At 39.8% G+C, this 20341-nt stretch overlaps 1 protein-coding gene across 8 annotated transcripts in view; it reads right to left on the reverse strand.

Moving 5' to 3' along the window:
• Window positions 1-2055: 2055 nt before the first annotated feature.
• Window positions 2056-20341, reverse strand: part of SCLT1 (sodium channel and clathrin linker 1) — a 312009-nt gene continuing 293723 nt past the window's right edge. For 7 of the 8 annotated variants that reach the window (XM_073572082.1, XM_073572079.1, XM_073572084.1 and 4 more), the window contains 3 exons: window positions 8031-8109; window positions 5345-5440; window positions 2056-2369 (listed from right to left, as the gene is read on the reverse strand). In XM_073572082.1, the coding sequence (XP_073428183.1) occupies window positions 2307-2369; window positions 5345-5440; window positions 8031-8109 (238 nt within the window). In that variant the 3' untranslated portion in view covers window positions 2056-2306. Of the gene's footprint in view, window positions 2370-5344; window positions 5441-5684; window positions 5782-8030; window positions 8110-20341 lie in introns of all 8 variants that reach the window. The other variant, XR_012231549.1, reaches the window with a different exon arrangement.

Genomic DNA, 20341 nt, shown 5'->3' on the forward strand with positions numbered 1-20341 from the left:
TTTTGAAGTAGCTCAATAAGAATAACTTCATGCCCAGCATCAACATGATTTTTTGAGGGACTGGTCCTGTCAAACTATTCTGATTAGCTTCTGTGAGGAGGTAAGTTCTAGACTGGACCAGGAAAAAGCAGTGGATGTTGTCTATATGGACTTTTCAAAGGCGCTTGATACCCTTCCATAAAAAAAGGTTGGTATGTAAAAAGAGAAAAATGGCATTAGGGGAAAATATGTGTAACTGGGTTAACAACTGGCTCAGTGATAGGAAACAAAGGGTTGTTATCAATGGAACCCACTTCGATTGGGTCACAGTTTACAATGAGGTACCACAGGAGTCAGTATTGGGTCCTCTTTTTTTATCATATTTATTAGTGTCCTTGTAGGGGGCATACAGAGTAAAATTACAATATTTGCAGGTGATACTAAACTCTGTAGAGTAATCACTACAAATGAGGATAATGTAATATTACAGAAGGATTTATGTATGAGGCTTGGGCTGAGAAATGGCAATTGAAATTTTATGTAGACAAATGTAAAGTTATACCCTTGGATAGAGGGAACATAAGGGTGGATGGCAAACTCCACTTTAGTGATCACTGTCAGGCAGCGGCTGCCAAGGCACATAAAATAATGGGATGCATTAAAAGAAGCAGAGATGCTCATGATGAGAACATAGTTTTACCTCAATAGAAGTCACTAATATGGCCACACTTTGAATACTGTGTACAATTTTGGTCTCCAGTAAAAAAAAAAAAGGATACGGATGAACTAGAGAAGGTGCAGAGAAGAGCTACAAAGGTTATTAAGGGAAAGGATACTTGCAATACCAAGACAGGTTATTACACTTGGGGTTATTCAGTTTGTAAAAACAAAGGATTAAGGGCGGTCTTATTACAATGCACAAATATATCATGGGAACAGTACAGAGATCTTTCTAATGATCTTTTTACCCTTGCGACAGGGACAAGAAGGTATCCTGTACGTCTAGAGGAAAGAAGGTTAAATCATAGTCAAGGTGCAGATTCTTTACTGTAAAAGCAGTTGTAAGTTCAAATACTAGTAAAATTCAAGAGGGTTCTTGATGCCTTTCTTGATAAATATAATATTACAGGTTATGTGCACTAGATTATGTGATAGGGTGTCGATCCAGGGAACTGGTCTGATTGCTGTATGGAGCCAAGAAGGCATTTTATCCCCCTTCTCTGGATCAACATGTTAGGCTATAGGTTCAACTCAATGGATTTACAGTAAGTCTATCTTCAACCTTAAAACTATGAAACTATGTAAAATGGTTCTCCTGTCAGTTTCGTACAGAAAAAAACCTCAGTAAAAAAATGTGTGACACATGGGAGATAAAATGTAGGACACATGCACCTCTATGAGAGCCTCACAAAAGACCGATACAACACTGAGCTGTAATATGGAGAGATTTGGGTTCATGGCACAACTGACCTAAGGACCTGGAGATTGCAGGCTACATGCCACACTTGTTGTCCAAACCAAATAAAGAGAGGAAGCCCCATTCTGTAATATATTGATGCAGATTGGCACCTTACAATAACTGTACCGAGTTCTGTGTGATTGTGCTAGTTGCGCACTATATACTCCACCGTTGCAGGATGATCCTGTCAATAAGCTTGTATTGACAAATGAAAGTCATTTAAGGGGTTTTGTGGGATTAAAAAATGTTAAAAGAGTAGGGAATGTTCTAAAATGAAGAAATGAGCATTACTTATCCATTAAATTGCACCGCCTTTCCTGGTACAGCCTGTAAAAACTGTGGCTAGTGATTGGTAGCAGCGGTCATGTGGATGATGTACGGGATGTCGTCTCAATTTGACCTGTAAGAACTACCAGAGTTGTGAGGGAAGGAACACTTTTTCCTTTATTTTAGCACATTTCTGACTCTGCGGTAAAACCTTCAACCCCCCCTAGAACTGTAAAATTGTCTGCAAACATTTTGGTAAGCAAGTGGGTGGAACAAAAGAGGAATGGCGCTCACTACTGCAGAAATACAGCGATTCGTAAGTAATATTACAAGCAATTAATAACAGTAAGTTGATTTAGTATAAATAGTTTAATTTACAAACTGACATTATTAAACATATACAATTGTAGGTATAAAATAAAAATATATTAGTGCAAATGTTGATTTTTTTCTCATTATAAACCCATCATAGATTGTCCACAACTGAAAGGCTTATATTGCTGTTCTCCGCAGCGTTGACAAGAAGTCATTAATTCTTTATGCTCTTCCATGTTTTACTGCAGGTTATAGAATCCCAATTATAACAGTTGTACTTTTATTTTTAGATTTTCTCAAGGTCCAGTTCATGAGTTGTTTTTCTCCTCTGGGAAACAATACGGCTGAGCTGCAAAAACATATGCAAATGGTTAAAAGAATGAAAATGTGTCTGAGTGACAGAATAACAATGTCACATACAGTAATAAAGCGCCAATTCTTGCCAGGAGATTTTTACCATCATGTATGAATGTTTCTGGATAATTGGACACGACTACAAAGTTCTAGATCTACAAATAAAGCACAAGCCGACTCTAATTCTGCAACAAAACAGGATTTCCCAAGAGTGCAGCATTAGATCCTGTAGTGGGCCCAGAATGGAGACGTGAAGGAAGACCATCACTTCTGTATTTATTACGGAGAGACTACTGGCGAAAAACATGGTTCTGAAGTCTTGAGCTTCTTAAAGGGAACCTGCCAGCGCTCTTATGGTAAGGCTGTACAAACCTTTTCACCTAATAAAAATCATACCATTCTCGTAGAGATCCGAGTCATGAGAAATCTAGCATAAAAGCCATAATCACACCAGCCTGGAAGTGCCCCGGGGGCGTGTCAGAGTGCTTAGCCTTCAGGTTCAATGACACGCCCCCCCCGGTGCAACTCTAGTCTGATTGCATATGAATATGTCAGAATATTTCTCATGACTGGTCCAGGAAAAAAAAAACATTTCTATTGCTGGACTATTGCCTATGCCTCTACTTCCATATGTAACACCCAATTACGAGCCGAAAAGAGGCAAGACATGTGTGAGCATTAAACACTGGGATAATAATACTGAGCAGTATGTTCATATTTCTCTGCCAGGTAGCGACTGCCACATAAGGGGTGGCCTAATAACACCGGCACGTCTTTTATAACGGAAAAAAAAAGCAGTGATTGTTAATTAAGGAAGGGTGCGACTCTGAAGCCCCTGTTCTTGAATACCCACATTTTTGAACACCGGCTAAATAATGTCACATCGAACCTCTTTTTTATACTTTATTGTTTGCGATTTACATTATTTTTCTTTTTATCTCGTTTGGAGTAGCACTACATAAACACCCAATATGTTTCCAGATCTTATTGGATATGCCATAATTAGGAAATCATCATAATATCCAAAAGCTACCGTAATCCCAGGTCGTACCAGATGCAGAGAGATACTACAAAGATGCTGGACTTTACACTTACAGACTACAATGTAGAGCGTTTTCCCAATGTGACACACCGTGAATAAGATCAGAGGGTGACCAAGAAGTTGCCCCATTAAAATTATGACTAAACCATCCAGTAAGGAAGTGCAACAATTTGCAAGTAAGCTTAGAATATGGAGGAAAATATATGGCTGGTTGCCTTGGCCACTATTATTACTGTGCATTGGTTTTGTGACCGCCAGTGTGTCAAACTAAACAGCGTTAATGAAGACTTCTCTTCTCTTTACACTAACTGAACACATCGGCTCCTAATTCATTCAATTTCAGTGAGACTTAAGGCAAAATAATACAGTCACAGTGAGCCATGCTGAGTATGACAAATCATCTTACTTGACCACACCTGAATGTATCTGGTTCTTCTATTTAACATGTGTCAGAAGACCAAATGTACATTCATAAAACTGGACCGAAATGTACACTTACATTTTAGATTCTGACACTTTTACATGAACAGTAGGGAAAATATGCTGAACTATTAGTTTTATGTCAGGTTTGATTTTAAGTGTAATTCTTTTTCCGTAAATAATTTTATTACGTTTAAGGCAAAGTGAACAAAGTATCGCTCATATCACATATAAAATGTAAATGTACATCGGTTAAAGTTAATTCAAACATGTGGATCAGGCAAATAGCACTGTATTGTGAATACTTTTACCAAGATAGGAATGGTAAAATAAGAAAAGAAAACAGAAAAAACAGAGAAAGCAAATCAATTCAGATTATACCGTGTCATGGTAAGACTTCTCAAAATAGTATTATAGAAACTATTTTAACTATAAAGACTGAGTGAAGATCAGAAAGAGAAAAGAGGGAAGAAAGAGATAGGTATAGGAAAGAGAAGAGGGTATGGGGGGGGGGAATAGATAGATAGATAGGAGTAAGTCGGGCGTCCAGAGAGCTCATACGCACAAATATCCGAATCTTCATAAAGATTACAAATATCTGTTAAAGGCACCTGGGGGATAAACGACCACAGTATAGCCCCTTATCTGTGCCAAGATGAATATTCCGGAGTCTCTCGGAAAATGAGCCAGGAAGTCCACGTGCTAGCATGTGCATCCCATTTGTCACTGTCATCTGCCATCAGGGATTCCATACGCTCCAATCTATTTATCTCCTCCAAAAATTCCCTCATAGAGGGGGTGGTAGTTGTCTTCCAATGTCTTGGAATAATCATACGAGCAGCGATGAGAAAAAAACGCAAGATACCTCTTTTGGTCACAGAGAGAGATCCAGGAATTAGGGACAGTAAGGCTATTTGAAGAGTGGGGATTACTCGAATACCCGACAGTTGAAAGTATACTTCAAAAATTGAATCCCAGAATGACCTTATCCAGGAGCAATCCCACCATATAAGTTTCATAGTACCAATTTTGACTCCGCATCTCCAGCAGGTATCTGGTACTGTGGGGAAGATCTTATGAAGTACGTCAGGGCATCTGTACCAGCGTGTAAGAATTTTAAAATTTTTCTCCTGTGCACTACAAGAAATGGACATTTTATGAGAGAGTGTAAAGATTTTGAGATGATCTTGTTCCGACAACGTAATCTGGAGCTCTCTTTGCCAGGCCTCCAAATACGTTGGGGCGATTTTAAGTGTAATTCTGAGCAAAAATCTCTATTGCAGACCTCCAGGTAAGGCTCATGCACCAGCTTTACCAACATGAAATATAGGTTCTGAGACATGAAAGTTTCAGGGCAGACCTTTGTTAGAAGCGGAATTTGCTGCTTCAGCTCAGAACACAGAGCAGGCATCCATTACATTTGCCTTCATTAGGAGCTTGATATTATATGTGGAAGAAATGCTCATCTGAAGTCATACGTTACAAGATTGCCTCTCATTTGGGGATACCTGTTTGGAAGCCTCTACTGCTCGCTCCTCTGCTTGGTCCAGGCGTTTCTGAAGCCTCATGCTTTTCTCTTGTAAATCCGCTACCACACTTTCAAACTAATTAACAAAAAGATGAGTTAGTTGAAAGTCTTGGAGGTTTTTCATTCTGAAGAAAGAGCCATCACTATCTAAATAGATAGATAGATAGATAGATAGATAGTCATGGCCGAAAGTGTTGGCACCCTTGAAATTGTTCCAGAAAATGAAGTATTTCTCGCATATAAATAGAAACAGAGGAAAAAAAAAAGGCAAATTGGACATAATTTCAAACTCAAAATTGTCATGACAAAATTGTTTGTACCTTTCTAAAAATGTGGGTAAACAACTTTGTTTCAAGCATGTGATGCTCCCAGTGAATGGTTCTAATTCCCCGGTAAATTCCTAACACGCACTTTCATCTATAACACATTTACAAGTCGTTTATCAGTTTTATTAGAATGTCTATGAAAATGATAACACTTGACAAATGAAAACATCAAATTCTGTTAGATATTGTGTGAAAAAAAATGAACTAAAATCAGCTGATAGGGATTTTCATTTCCATCCACAACTTGTCATAGTTGGCTGACAACACAATCATGGCACGTCCTCCTCAATGTTCACAATGTGGGAACGTTTCCTGAGCTTTACTGAAGAAGTCACGCATACAAGAAAATGTAAGCTATTAATGACTGACTTTCCAAGGATTTGTCCCACTATGTGCACAAGACCCTGATCTCAGCAGACACTATTTCTGATCCTAAAGTCTCCACTGCTCCAACTTTATTCAAGAGAGCTGCATCACAGAAGAGGTCCATAGAGAAAAGATTTATTCTCTAAAGAGTTTGAAAAACTTGAAACATGACTGGTTGCTGTGGAATGAATAACCTCTTTTCCTTAGAGACAATGTTCACGCACAGCATGCTTATAGATGGGATTTCTCAGTCCCACTGGTACTGTCCAATTCAGGGACTTTACTTTAAAAAGGTCCCACAGGAAAAAAAAAAAGAATGACATACCCTCCCCCACAAAAAAAAATCAGCATTATTATAAATTGATAAATACTTTTAATTTTTTAATGATTTATTTACTCCACTCACACAACCCGTCCTGCTCCTGTTATGTGCTTAGGATGGGTTTTGTGTTTACTGATGTCAGCAATTTTGAAAAACCTTATAATTGCCATTAAGACAACAGGGACACAAATACATAATTAAATGTATTTATCAATTTATATCTAATTGCTTTTTTATTACTTTTTTGTAGGGGTGCTCCCATCGCCAAGATCCAATATGTAGTAGGAATAATAATAATAATAATAATAATAATAATAATAATAATAATAATAGCAAATACCGCCAATTAGAAATGTAATATAGTTTTTCTGATTCACTATGTCTCTTTTCTCTTGTGCAGGCATTGCAGGACCTTAGGTATCCATGGTTATGACCACTAGAAACTAGCTGTCACTATATCAGTGGTCGCTACCATGGATACCTAAGGTCCTGCAATGCCTGCACATAAGGAAAGACACATAGCGAATCAGAAAAACTATACTACATTTCTAATCGGAGGTATAACTAATGTTATTATTAATGCACCTACTAGATATTGGTATAGGATCTTGGAGATGTGAATACCCCTTTAAGAACAGCCATTGTAAAAGATTTATTTCTAAAATTTAATTTCTTTAGATCTTGATGGTACAAAAAATAAGATAGAAGTATGTAAAAGAAAAGTGTGTTTAAAGGAAACCTGTCAGTCCAATGACTTAGGCTGGTTTCACATTAGCGTTAAAACAACGCTGCGCACTGCGTCGGTAAGCCCCGCCCCGGCTCCCTGCCCGCCCCATCCGGGATCACCGCCTACTTTCGCATTTGCACGCATGCGATCAGCGCACCCTAACTTTAGCATAGGGTGCGCAGATCATGCGCTGCCAGTGTGAAAGTAGCGTGCTGCGCACTTTTGACGGTGCGCCGTGCGCGCCGAAATGCAGCATGTTGCATTTCGGCGCGCACGGCGCACCATCAAAAGTGCGCAGCACGCTACTTTCACACTGGCAGCGCATGATCTGCGCACCCTATGCTAAAGTTAGGGTGCGCCGATCGCATGCGTGCAAATGCGAAAGTAGGCGGTGATCCCGGATGGGGCGAGCAGGGAGCCGGATCGGGGCGGGGCTTACCGACGCAGTGCGCAGCATTGTTTTAACGCTAATGTGAAACCAGCCTTAACCAGAGGCATGTTTCGTTGCTCTACACTAATACAGTGCTGAGCATTAATATGATGTAGAAAAATTACTTGTATAACAGATGTGAGTCACTGCTTCCAGTAAATTAGAAACTAGTAATGGCTTTTTAAATGATTGCATGACCACTACGCTTTGATAGATAGACTATGTGGCAAAGTTTCACGTGTTTGACGGCACATCTCTCAAAGCTGAGTGGGTGGACTAGCAGAGAGGACAGCATGACTAGTCCTGGGTGCAGCACCGCCTATTTCACTAAAAGGAGAGATGGAAGTGGATTATATATTTCTACATCCTATTCATGTTTGCAAATTACTTAGGCACATGGTTTGCAGTGTAACACACAGTATAGTGTCAAGCCCCTGGGTTTCGTCATGTCATTCGGGATGATAAGTTCCCTGTAAGCTCACAGTGTCTACTAACCTCAATATTTTTCTCATGGGAGGTTTCTAGCTTAGAGACTAATTCTTGATTGTGTCTCTTCTGATCATTCAGTTGACGTCTGTAAAGGAAAAAGCAAAGGTAAGAAATGATTTATTACAGAGTGGATATGTTAACCCTTATTTCTTCAGAAATGCTGAAGCCCTCAAGTATTACTCACTCGTCAATCACTAATTCTACATGGATACAATAATTTCAAGTGCTAATAATACCATTAGGACAGTGAAGCCATACAACCTATCTGTGCGCGCAGCTGTTGCGTAAATCTTCTGAAATGCCTCTTGATCCCCCAGTATTTTACCCTCGGTGAGTGAGGACTCATGAGGATAAAGTTTGCAGATTAATTTCGAGGTCACTTGATGATTATAATCCCACTTAGTAGAGCAGCAATACAAGCAATTCATTCTAGAACAAACTATTTAAATGGTTCTTAGGTGGAAAGCAGACACGGGTTTAATCAAATGCCAAGTCCATTTTGCCTAAATGAGTCACAAAATAATGAAAACTGAGAATTACTTTATAATGCTGAAACAAGGATAACCTTCATCTAAAAATCTGTGAAACGAGACGTGGTGTATATTATTGGTGACAGCATTTTTATAGTGTACTTTGGTAAATGCTCTGAAGTGCACGAAAGTCAAAATATATCAGCCATAATATAAGTGAAAAGGAATCTAACTTGAAGTTTAATTACATAAGTCCATGTGGTTGGAATATCTTTAAAACTTCCATAGAGAAAAAAAAAATCAAGTCCTATCACAATGGCAGCCTTTACAAGAAAAGAGAGGCTGGATTGTATAATATTAATATGTTAGGCTCTGCTCACATCTGCGTATAAAATCGGAGAGTGCAACGTGAGACACAAAAATTGCTATGCACTCATAACAATGCTATTCAATTAGGTAGTGTTCATCTGCAAATTTTTCCTCACCTGGAATTGGAGAGAAGAAAAAATGTAGGACCGCATAAGGTAGTCAAGACTCACCAATACAAATCAATGATTGCGAAAAAAAATTTGCACGGCACATGGACCATACGAATGGCATTTGTTTTTTATGCACCTATGCTTAGAAAACCCGACATTTCATCAGCTGAGTACAGTAAATTCACAGCGTGAACCGTCAGAATAGAATATATTATTATTATTTTTTTATATAGCGCCATTAATTCCATGGTGCTGTACATGAGAAGGGGGGGGGTTACAAGTTATAGATATCGTTAACAGTAAACAAATTTATGATGACAGACTGGTACAGAGGGGAGAGGACCCTGTCCTTGCGGACTTACATTCTGTGGGATAGTGGGGAAGAGACAGAAGGTCGGGGGTGCAGCAGCTCAGGCGGTGATGAGGCGGCAGAATGGTTATTGCAGGCGGTAAGCTTTCCTGAAAAGATGGGTTTTCAGGTTCCGTTTGAAGGATCTGAGGTTGGTGGATAATCGGACGTGTTGAGGCATGGAATTCCAGAGGATAGGGGATATTCGGGAGAAATCTTGGAGGCGGTTGTGTGAGGAACGAATAAGTGTGGAGGAGAGTAGGGGGTCTTGGGAGGATCGAAGATTACGTGAGGGAAGATAATGGGAGATTAGTTCAGAGATATTCAGAATATACATATAGATAGAAAGATTGTCATTGAGATATACAACTAGTGCAGTGCGGGTGTAGTTTTCTGTACTTGTATTTAGTTATTAAATAAATAAATTAAAGAAAAAATGGTGTGGGGTCCCCCTTAGTTTTATTAACCAGCTGAGGGTAAGTACACTGGTGAGAGCTGGTCTTAATAGTTTGGGAAGGGGGCAATAAACATGGAGCTTCCCAGGCTATTAATATCAGCTCATCGCTGTCTACTTATCCTTCACTGGTTATTAAAAAGAGGACCAAGAAAAAAAAAGGTTTGTGGTCCCCCTATTTTTAATAACCAGCAAAGGCTAAGCAGACAGCTGTGGGCTGATATTAATAGCCTAAGAAGGGGCCATGGATATTGGCCCTCTACCAGACTAATAACACCAGCCTCCCCAGAAATGGAGCATCCATAATTCTGGCGCTTATCCTCGGCTCTTCCCGCTTGCCCTGGTGTGTTGGCAAGCGGGACAATGGTTTTGGGGTTGATATCAGCTTTGTAATAAGACAATCCCATTACTAACCCTATTTAAAGCAAAAACACACACATAGAAAAGTCCTTTATGTGTGCAAAGCACTCCAGATCCTCTTTTACCCATTACCTTAAACAAATCAAATATTCTAAAGGAGTCTGCCGTAAATCCATCGCACTTCGTATGTCGATCTCCGACTCTTCTACATCCAGATGGTGTGTTGAGCAGTGACATGATGCAACTGCTCAACACATCATACAGATTTACAGCGGACCCCTTGGAATATCTGATTTATTAAAGGTAATAAATGGGTAAAAGAGGGATGGGGATCATCTATCTATTTATATCTGTATATAAGATTGTTTTACTAGTTAGAAAACTAGCTTGAAAGAATAGAGAATTACTGTATGCAAAAGCTGATGTTAAAAATGCATTACATACACATGTAATATGGATGCTAGGGGAGAAAAATATCGCATAGCACTCGCATGACATACGAATACTAAGTGAAAAAAAAAAAGGATTTCTGACTGAGAATCTCAGCTACGTTTTACGCGCAGATGTGAGTGAACCCTTAGTAATATAAGTAGGTCTGCATGACATACCACCACACAATGGTTTTATACAATGTAACTTCTGCCACTTACCACCAGATATATGGCCTAAAACATTAATGTTTTCCACATACTGATGCCTCAACACTACAGATGAGGAGGATTTTTAAAATTCTAATTCGCTGGCACCACTGAATTTCCTCCAAAAATTAAATTTGCGGCTAATAAATTTGTGTGGATTTCAGTCATGGAAATGAGAGAGCGAAATAGAGAGAAAAATAATCAAAGAAAGACGGACAGAGAGAGCAATAAAGAGAAAGAGAGAAGGAAAGCGAGAGATGTGTTTTGATGCTTAACAAGTGTGGGAAATTATGCCACACAACATTTATTTTTTGTGAATCGAATCTCAAAGTGTTCAGATTCACATCTAACCATGAATTTCATAAAGTTCAACTCACTTGATCCTCTGCAGATCGAACAATTCAAATGTAACACACATAGCCCAAAGTGAACTCCTTAGACTCTTTTTTCTACCAAGGGTGCACAACCTTCTGCTTTGAAAGACATTGGACCTCAACCATCTGGGCACAGAAATGCTTGTCTGTGCGTGACTGCTCACATATACTTGTCATGAGAGGAGAGTGACACACCACTCAGGTACAGGGAAATCAAGAACTAATGGTGCTTTGTATAGCCATTTCTTGGCCTCCCATATAACAAGAGAATGAGATACTCTAACATTGTCTGGAACTCTTGAAAGAAGTAAATGATTAAGAAAGGAGAGTCTGTCCATGTTAGTCTCCATTGTTGCTTAGAGTTGTGGAATGTTTAAAAAGAACCCCTGCCTCGATAATACCTACAGCTATTTTAATATGCCAGTGGTATGTCAAAAGGTAATATCCCCTTAAAGGGAACCTGTCACTAGGTTTTCTCTGTATAAAGCAAGGCCAGCATCTTTCAGCCCTCAGTTACAATATCCTAGTAAGCTGTATATATGACCGCAATCCGCTCTGCAACGCAAAAAAAAATAGAGCTTTTATACTCAGGGGGTGCAGTCCAGTCCCATGGGCATCTATGGTCTTGATTCTGCGCCTCCTCTCTTCTTACAATCAATGTCGTCCTGCCCTGCTTCATGTGGATGACGCATCCTATGTCATTCACGCAGTGTACCCCATTGAACTTCTGCACAGGAACAATTCTCTTTGCCCTCTTTGCAAAGTACTGTGGTGAAAGACCAAAGAGCGCTAATGACCCACATGTAAAGCCAGCGCATATGCACTACAGAACTTTGCTCTGCCCTTGGCAGAGCAGAGAGAAGTGTGCCTGCACAGGTACACAATGGGGGACACTCTGTGGATGACGAGCGGCAGCTGTAACCATGTCGTCAGCACTGACAGCATGCTCAGCATTAGGATCAGTTCGGGGGCGTGGTTACAGACGCCACTCTCTGTACACAGAGCAGTGACTGAACTCTTGCCGGCGCCATCCCAGTGACTGGAACAATAAAGTTTATTTCCACCCAGCAGTGGGGCTCTAAGTGCGGGCGCCAGGCAGGTTCACTATGCTATCGTCTTGTAGATTAACCCCATATCCACAGATAAATAGTCTTTACACGTGACAGGTTCCTTTTCGGCACTCCAACAGTGAAATACTTTGATGCATGCGATAGAAAATTGTCCTGCATAAAGATCATGATTTTCTTAAAAGATGCACTTTTTCTTGAAAAAAAACGTCTTCTCAAGACTGGCAATACGTTTGGGAGCTGATTTTTGAGCCTGTCTTCAACCCAAAAAGCTCCAAATAGGTCATCTACAATGATACAAGCCAATAGCAGTACTCCTCCTCCACCTTGCGAGCTTCCGAGTCAAAGTGGAGATCTGTGCCATTACTGGGGGCTATAGTATGATTATATTATTTGCTTTTCTCTAGCTTGGGACACCATTTTTAGAGGCAGAAAAACTGCAGTATACAAACAAATTTCATAGAGAGAAGAGAAAGATATGTGATGATTGAAGTACAAACTTGCAGATAGATTTACGCTTTTTCTATGCATTTTTAAAAAGTAATCTGTCAGCAGGTATTTGCTGTTTTATTTTGAAGACACCATGCTGTAGGGGTTAAAAAAAAGATTTCAGCCATGCCTCTTATAAAGCTTTGTGGTCGTTTGCAATGATTGTTTTGGCATCAGGATGTCACGCAGTGACTGACCAGTGCGACGCGACCCAACGATTGGTCAGTCACCAAACAGCAAACAAACAAGGGAACACTGAGGACACAATTACAACGGTGGGCCCTGCGATAGGGAACGGGGAAATGGACACCTCCAGCACTCACCTGAGGCTGTGCCCTGCTCTTACTAGCGTCCCTATAAAGGTTTTTTTAACATGTCACCGAGCAGGATACCTTGGCCCTCGCTTGCCCTGCACCTATCCCTAAGTTGGCAAGTGAAGACACTGGTACCACCGCTGCACTAATATGACACCAAGGGTAGATATGACAAACAGAGTAAAGACAAACAACACTTTCTGCTGTAAAGCACTGCACAGCAGGATCACGGCACCAGATGCACCATAGACAGCTGAGGTACCACCGCTCCCAGCAAGCTCCTGCCAGTGGTCGCTGCAGAATGACATCTAACACCAACGGTCAGCTGATGCATCAGGTGACCTTTTAAAGGATGGTGGGAGTGGTCACCATCTGCATCAGCAAACTTAGCGGTGATGTAATTACACCAGCCACCGGGGGGAAAAACAGACATTAACCACCGATGGCCTGAAAGGAAAAAAGTTTATATGAGAGAATGCAGATCTGCCACAAATCCAAAAATGTATCGTGACACAGGAGCTCATCATTACTGGAACTCAGCAGGGTATGAAAGCTAGTCCAGCTGATAGGCAGCTCACTGTCTATGGACACTGTATATACAAAACTTGGTGTGGGCGGAGTTAGCTTCCTCAGCTCTGCTGTGTGCTAAATCTAAAAACTCTGATTGTGTGAGAACAGCTGCACCGCATAAACTGAGTGATACATCGTTGGATTCATCTTCACTTTGCCATCAGGCTGCTTCTCAGATGAGGTAGCAAAAACCTGCTGATAGATTCCCTTTAAGAGATTTAATTTAGCTCAACGTTTAGATAATAAAATGAGTGGTGCTGCTTGCTACAACACTTTGTGCTTTATATGTTATTTTATATGGCTATGAAATCTAGATTGAAAACACATTACAGTAATCAAAATTTAAGGAGCCAGAGAGGCAGTAAAAAGTTAAACATTACTAAAATGAGTAGCAGCAAATATTGCTGCCTTCTGAAAGATACACAAAAAGCTTGTTAAAGCTACTTAAATGTAACACAAAAAGAAACTTGAAGGTAAAAATCAACCTGGAGCACGCGGCGTCAGTGGAGATGTGGATGATACTGATTAAGGAGATTTGAAAAGCTAGACGTTTAACACAGACAAAAGTATTGAGAAATAAAATGTGCTCTATTTCATAGCTTGGCAAATAGGTTTAGGATGTGCCAGCTGTAGCTGGTGCATTATTCATGATGCACAGATAACAAATTATCAGAGCTTCTGCCAGATGTGTTTTGTTCTAGTGAAAAAACGGCAATATGCTTTAGTTACTCTCCGTGATTATGGATTTCTGTATTGTGCCAGTACCTGCAGCTGTCTTACTCAACCAAAAGAAAAAAAGTCTTTAATGATATTCTTTTGTTAAGATAGGACAGCTGCCAAGCAAAACACATATGCAGATCGGGAATATAAAAAAGTCATACTTTCAGAAGTAAGTACAGAAAGGAGTGCACACCATTAGTGTGCACCTTATATCGGGGCACTGGGAATCGGCTCAGCTCTTGTGCAATACAAGGCAATAAACTACTAGCATGAAAAAGAATCTCATTTTGTTTTATGGTGGTGGCAACTCTTCTTGGCTCTACAAAATAATAAAGGGTGCCGTAAAGATGCAAATTACTGAGACGTGGGCACCTTGTGCATAACGCCATCTACCTCTGAAGTCGAAATTTACATTTATAAGTACATCCACAAAAATATAAACTTGTACTGATCCTAGGTTACAGGACTTGACCTTCTCTAATCACATCTAAAGTGAATTCCAACCTTTTTCTAGCTTTTTGCTAGAAGAGAGCAAAGCATGATGGGAGCTCTGATGACAGTTACATAGTAGAAGTAGGACTCTTCACATCTCGTTCAGGGATAACAGCATTCCCAGCCTTGGTCATAGTCATATATCACTGTATAGTCATGTAGCAGAATATGTTGGATATTGTCCACTATGATAAAAAAAATTATACTGCACATTGTATGTTTTTTGCTTTTTGGTGGCCCATTGCATAAAATAGTGCAAGTCTGCCACTACAAAACAGTAAAAAAGGGTATGTTGTCATTCTATCCTAGCAGAGGTCAAAATGAAAGACTTCTGGCCTCTGTTAGATCAATGGCGGCCTATCGTTATGTTTGGCTTAAGGAAGGGAAGTTTTATGTGAAGTATGTTCACATAACCAGATGTGAATAGCCCTTAAAGGGAATATGTCAGCAGGTTTTTGCTACATAATCATGGTGGGACACGCACAAGAGCCATTTTGCCCAGCGTGCCCATACCGTTCAGCGCCTTTCTGAATCCTGCTCATGTAGGTATTGTTCACATGATCAGGTTTTAAATACATTAGATAGGAATGCTCCTAGAAGGATTTACCGTGACGTGGTGGAGTGGCTTTGTATACATTTAAAAATGTATCAACTAAATACCCTGTTCTTGTTATCATTTTTTACTAGCACTGGCTGTCTACTGTTATATATTTTTACAACAGAGTAATTTTGCACGTTTGTCATACTTTGTTTTTTCTTTGTGTTTCAGTCTTTAGGTGGTGTGAACAGTTTCTTACTGACCTGTTCATTCTTGTGCAGGTCTCATGTGTTTTTAATCCACTAATTTCTTGCTTATGCAAGCTTTGGAAGATCCCAGCCTCTCTCTTGTGGGGCATGCACAAGAGCCATTTTGCCCAGCGTGCCCATACCGTGCAGCGCCTTTCTGAATCCTGCTCATGTAGGTATTGTTCACATGATCAGGTTTTAAATACATTAGATAGGACTGCTCCGAGAAGAGTTACCGTGATGTGGTGGAGTGGCTTCGTATAAATTTTTTGCAAAAAATGTATCAACTAAATACCCTGTTCTTGTTATTTTTTACTAGCACTGGCTGTCTACTGTTATATATTTTTACAACAGAGTATTTTTGCACGTTTGTCATACTGTGTTTTTTCTTTGTGTTATAATCTAAAACCAGCATGTTGTAGGAGCAGGGACCACATTTCCAGTGATATGTCACTTACTAGGCTTTGTGTTCCTGTTTCAATAAAATCAGAGTTTTAGCACTACAGGACTAAGTGTCTTGTGCCTCTTAGTCAACTGTTTTGTGTAACCACGGCCCCACCACTGATTAGCAGCTTTGTACAAAGAAAGCTGCCACTCAGTGGTGGGGGTGGGTTATACAGCACTATGACCACTACTGGAATTGCAGCAAAGGAAACAGTGATTGTATCAGAATGACAGACCAGCAAGTGACACATCTCTTATCAAGTTCTCAGCCCCCTACATCATACTGCTCTCAGGTTACATAGCAAAAGCTTGGCGACAGATTCCCTTTAAGCAATTTGTAGCTATGAAAAATGAAAAAATTGTTGCCAAATATTAAATGCAAGTGAGTGACAAACCAAAGAAAAAATCTAATTATTTCATAAAACTGTCTTGTTGGTTTTTTTTGTAAATGCATGTCCTTTCTGTTGTGCTTTTATGATATTTTACATTATTGTTTCAATTGCAAAGTTTCAAGAACTGTTGATAAACCCAAAGTGTCACCACAAGCACACACATTTGTTCCCTTTATACGGTATGTGCAAAGGACGTATTTTGAGGCAAAGACGATGAGTTTTTCAGCCAGAAATCACTTCAGGAATCGGTTGTTCTATGCGGCATTTTCTAAGCATTTTTTCTTTTGTCCTGAAGCAGGCTTTTATAGCATTTTGTTAACTTTTGCCTGAAGAGTTTTGTTAGTATTTTCCTCAAGCATTTTCTGTAAACATTTTGAGAACATTTTTACTTTTTGTGGTCAATTTTCTTATGTTTTTGAAATCCTCTAAGCTACAAATAAAATGCTAGCTTTTAAAAGGTCTCAATAACACATAAAAATTTTCAAAAAGACACTATGGCGTCTTTCTGGTGTTTCAATAGTCTTCCCATTGACTTCTACTGTAATATGTGGTGCGGCTTCATAGCGGAAAATGCCTGCAATATTGCCAGGTCACTTGTTTTAAATCCTTGCCATTTTTGAAAACCTGGAGCTAATTAAAGAAGCATTCCCAATAATATTTTTTATGAGCTAAACGTGTGTAAACATGTGTCTAATGTAGTGTTAAAGGGGTTGTCCACTACTAGGACAACTCCTTCTTAAACTAAATGTTTGGCCCCGATAAAATAATAAAGCCTATACTCACCTCCCATGCCGGCTCCATTCCAGCCGTGTAGGAACTTGTGGTCCCAGGGCTGTGATGTGGTGGAATGACACGTGGTGCCCGGCACCCAAGCAGTGTTGACATCACTGTATCCGCCTTCGGACAAACTGAACAAGAAGAGGAAATCTGGGCTGCAGATGATCTCTGGCTTCCTCTTCCTGTTCAGTTTGTTTGAAGGCAGAGACAGTGACGCCAGAGCTGATTGAGCCCCAGCATCACAGCACCGCATCACACCCCAGGGGACAGCGAGTGCCGACACCGCGGGAACAGCGCCGGCACGGGAGGCAAGTATAGGTTTTATTATTTTATTGGGGCTGAACATTTAGTTTAAGAAGGGGTTATCCTAGTAGTGGACAACCCCTTTAAGTGCGGTAATATACTGTACTTAATAATCTCAGTCGTCTCCAGTTTCCTGCACCGCTCCAGTCCTCTTCTGACTCTAGTGACACACGTATGATCTGGAAGTGGCTTTTACAATGTAAGTTTATGGAAGCTTGTTCTAATGTTCCATAGATCTACATTGTAAACGTGACTTCAGTCTCATAAATATAGCCAGAAGTTGAAATAGAAAGGGCATTGAAAATCTTGATGGCCAAGAATACAGAAATAGCATTTCAGGAGTATAAAAATGTAAGTAAGAAATGCAAAATATAAATCAAGGTAGCAAAGTTATCTACAGAAAAACAAATCATCAGCGACATTAATCCCTTTCAGACGTTGGGCACAATAGTAAGCCCACGTCAGAAGCCCTCCGGTGCTGAGCCCGCATCTTTCCCGGAACATGTCAGCTGTTTTGCCTATATGAGCTGCGGGTGTAATCATGATCCATCCGCTGCTGTTAACCTATTAAATGCCGCTGTCAATCTATGACAGCAGCAATTAACTCGCGCTTCCGGTAAGCGTGCTGGAGATTCTGACCATCGGTGATCGCGAGTCACAGACGGGTTGGCATGACAACCAGAGGTCTCCAGCAGACCTCTATGGTTGTAATAGCTGGACTGCTATGAGTACCGCCTGGTGGTCGGTGCTCATAGCAAGTGAGCATTTCTGCTACATACAGGCGATCTGATCATCATCTGTACGTAGCAGAACCAATTGGACAAGAGCAGCTTCTAGGCTCCCATGGAAGCTATTGAAGCATGCAAAAGTAAAAAAAAATGTTTTTTAAAGAATAAAAAACCTATAAAAGTTCAAATTGCCCCCATTTCACCCCATTCAAAATAAAACAATAAAAAAAAAATCAAACATACACATATTTGGTATCACCGCATTCAGAATCGCCCGATCTATCAATATAAAAAAAGAATTAACCAGATCGGTAAACAGCGCAAAGAGAAAAAAATTCAAAAGGCAAGAATTACTTTTTTTGTTCGCCGCTACATTGCAATTAAATGCAATAATGGGCGATCAAAAGATCATATCTACACAAAATGGGATCAATAAAAACGTCAGCTCGGTGCACAAAAAATAAGCCCTCACCTATAGCCCAAATCACGAAAAATAGAGATGCAGGTCTCGAAAAATGGCGACTTTTTTTTATTACCAAAATTGGATTTTTTTCATTTAGTGAACATGGTAAAAAAATAAAACAAAAAAAAAACAAACAAAACAAACGTGTGGAATTGCACTTTTTTGCAATTTCACTGCACTTGGAATTTTTCTCCTGTTTTCCAGTACACGATGTGTTAAAACCAATAATAGTACAACTTGTCTGCAAAAAACAAGTCCTCACATGGCCATTTTGGCTGAAAAATAAAAAGGTTATGGCTCTGGGAAGAAGGGGAGCAAAAACTGAGAACGCAAAAACAAAAATACCCCTGGTCGATAAGGGGTTGAAATAAATTACCAATTTTTTTTTATAAATACAGTACATCAATATGAAAAAGAAAAAACCAGATGGTATCGGCCCCTTAAAAGACGATAATAAGATAATTACAGAGGACAAAGAAAAGGCTGAGATATTAAACAGGCACTTTTCATCCATGTTTACCAATGATCTGTCTGTTCCAGTGATCTTTGAACAAGGCAAAAATCAAAGTTCACCACCTGATATAACTAGCTTAACACAAAAAGAAGTACGCTTGTGTCTGAGCAAATTAAACATTGAAAAATCCCCTGGCCCAAACGGCATTCATCCACAGATACTGAGGGAATTGAGCTCAGTAATTGACAGACTGCTGTATCTTATATTCTAAGACTCTCTTGTAACAGGGGTGGTGCCACAAGATTGAAGGATGGCTGACGTGGTACTGATATTTAAGAAAGGTAAGAAGGTGGATCCAGGCAACTACTGTCCGGTAAGTCTGACATCACTAGTGTGCAAAGCTTTTGAGGGCACTAAGAGATGATCTGCAGACATATATTGTAAATAATATAATAGCTGACAACCAGCATGGATTGTTGAAGAATAGGTCATATCTAACTAACATTATGGGTTTCTATGAGGTGGTAAGATCAAATCTGGATGTTGGTAATGCAGCTGATGTGATTTATCTGGACTTTGCAAAGACATTTGATACTGCACCACATAACAGCCTTATTCTGAAGCTACAGGATCAGGGACTAGGGGAAACTACTGTATATGCAGATGGGTAAGGAATTGGATAAAAGACAGGAAACAAAGTCATCATAAATGGTTTGTTCTCTAAATGGGATATAGTCAGCAGTGTGGTACCGCAGGGATCTGTGCTAGGACAAATTCTTTTTAACCTCTGTATTAATGACCTCGTTGATGGGATTTAGAGTGAAGTGTCAGTCTTTGCTGACGACACCAAACTATATAGGATATTAAAATCTGACCTTGACTTCACAATATTGCAAAACGATCTGGATAAGATCTCTGAATGGGCAAACACTTGACAAATGAGGTTTAATGTAGATAAATGTAGAGTAATGCACCTAAGACGGAGTAATCCTATTGCTGCTTATACATTAAATGGGACCATACTTGGGACTACACAACAGGAGAAGGACTTGGGTATTCTGGTTACAAGTGAGCTGAGCAGTAGTACTCAATGTCAAGAAGCAGCCACAAAAGAAAACAAGAAGATTTTAGGATGTGTAAAAAGAGATAAAATCCCACGATCCAATTGTATTGTTACCTCTTTATAAATTACTG

Source organism: Dendrobates tinctorius, unplaced genomic scaffold, assembly GCF_039654945.1.
Source record: "Dendrobates tinctorius isolate UK_male_01 unplaced genomic scaffold, ASM3965494v1 ptg000030l, whole genome shotgun sequence".
Classification (NCBI taxonomy): domain Eukaryota; kingdom Metazoa; phylum Chordata; class Amphibia; order Anura; family Dendrobatidae; genus Dendrobates; species Dendrobates tinctorius.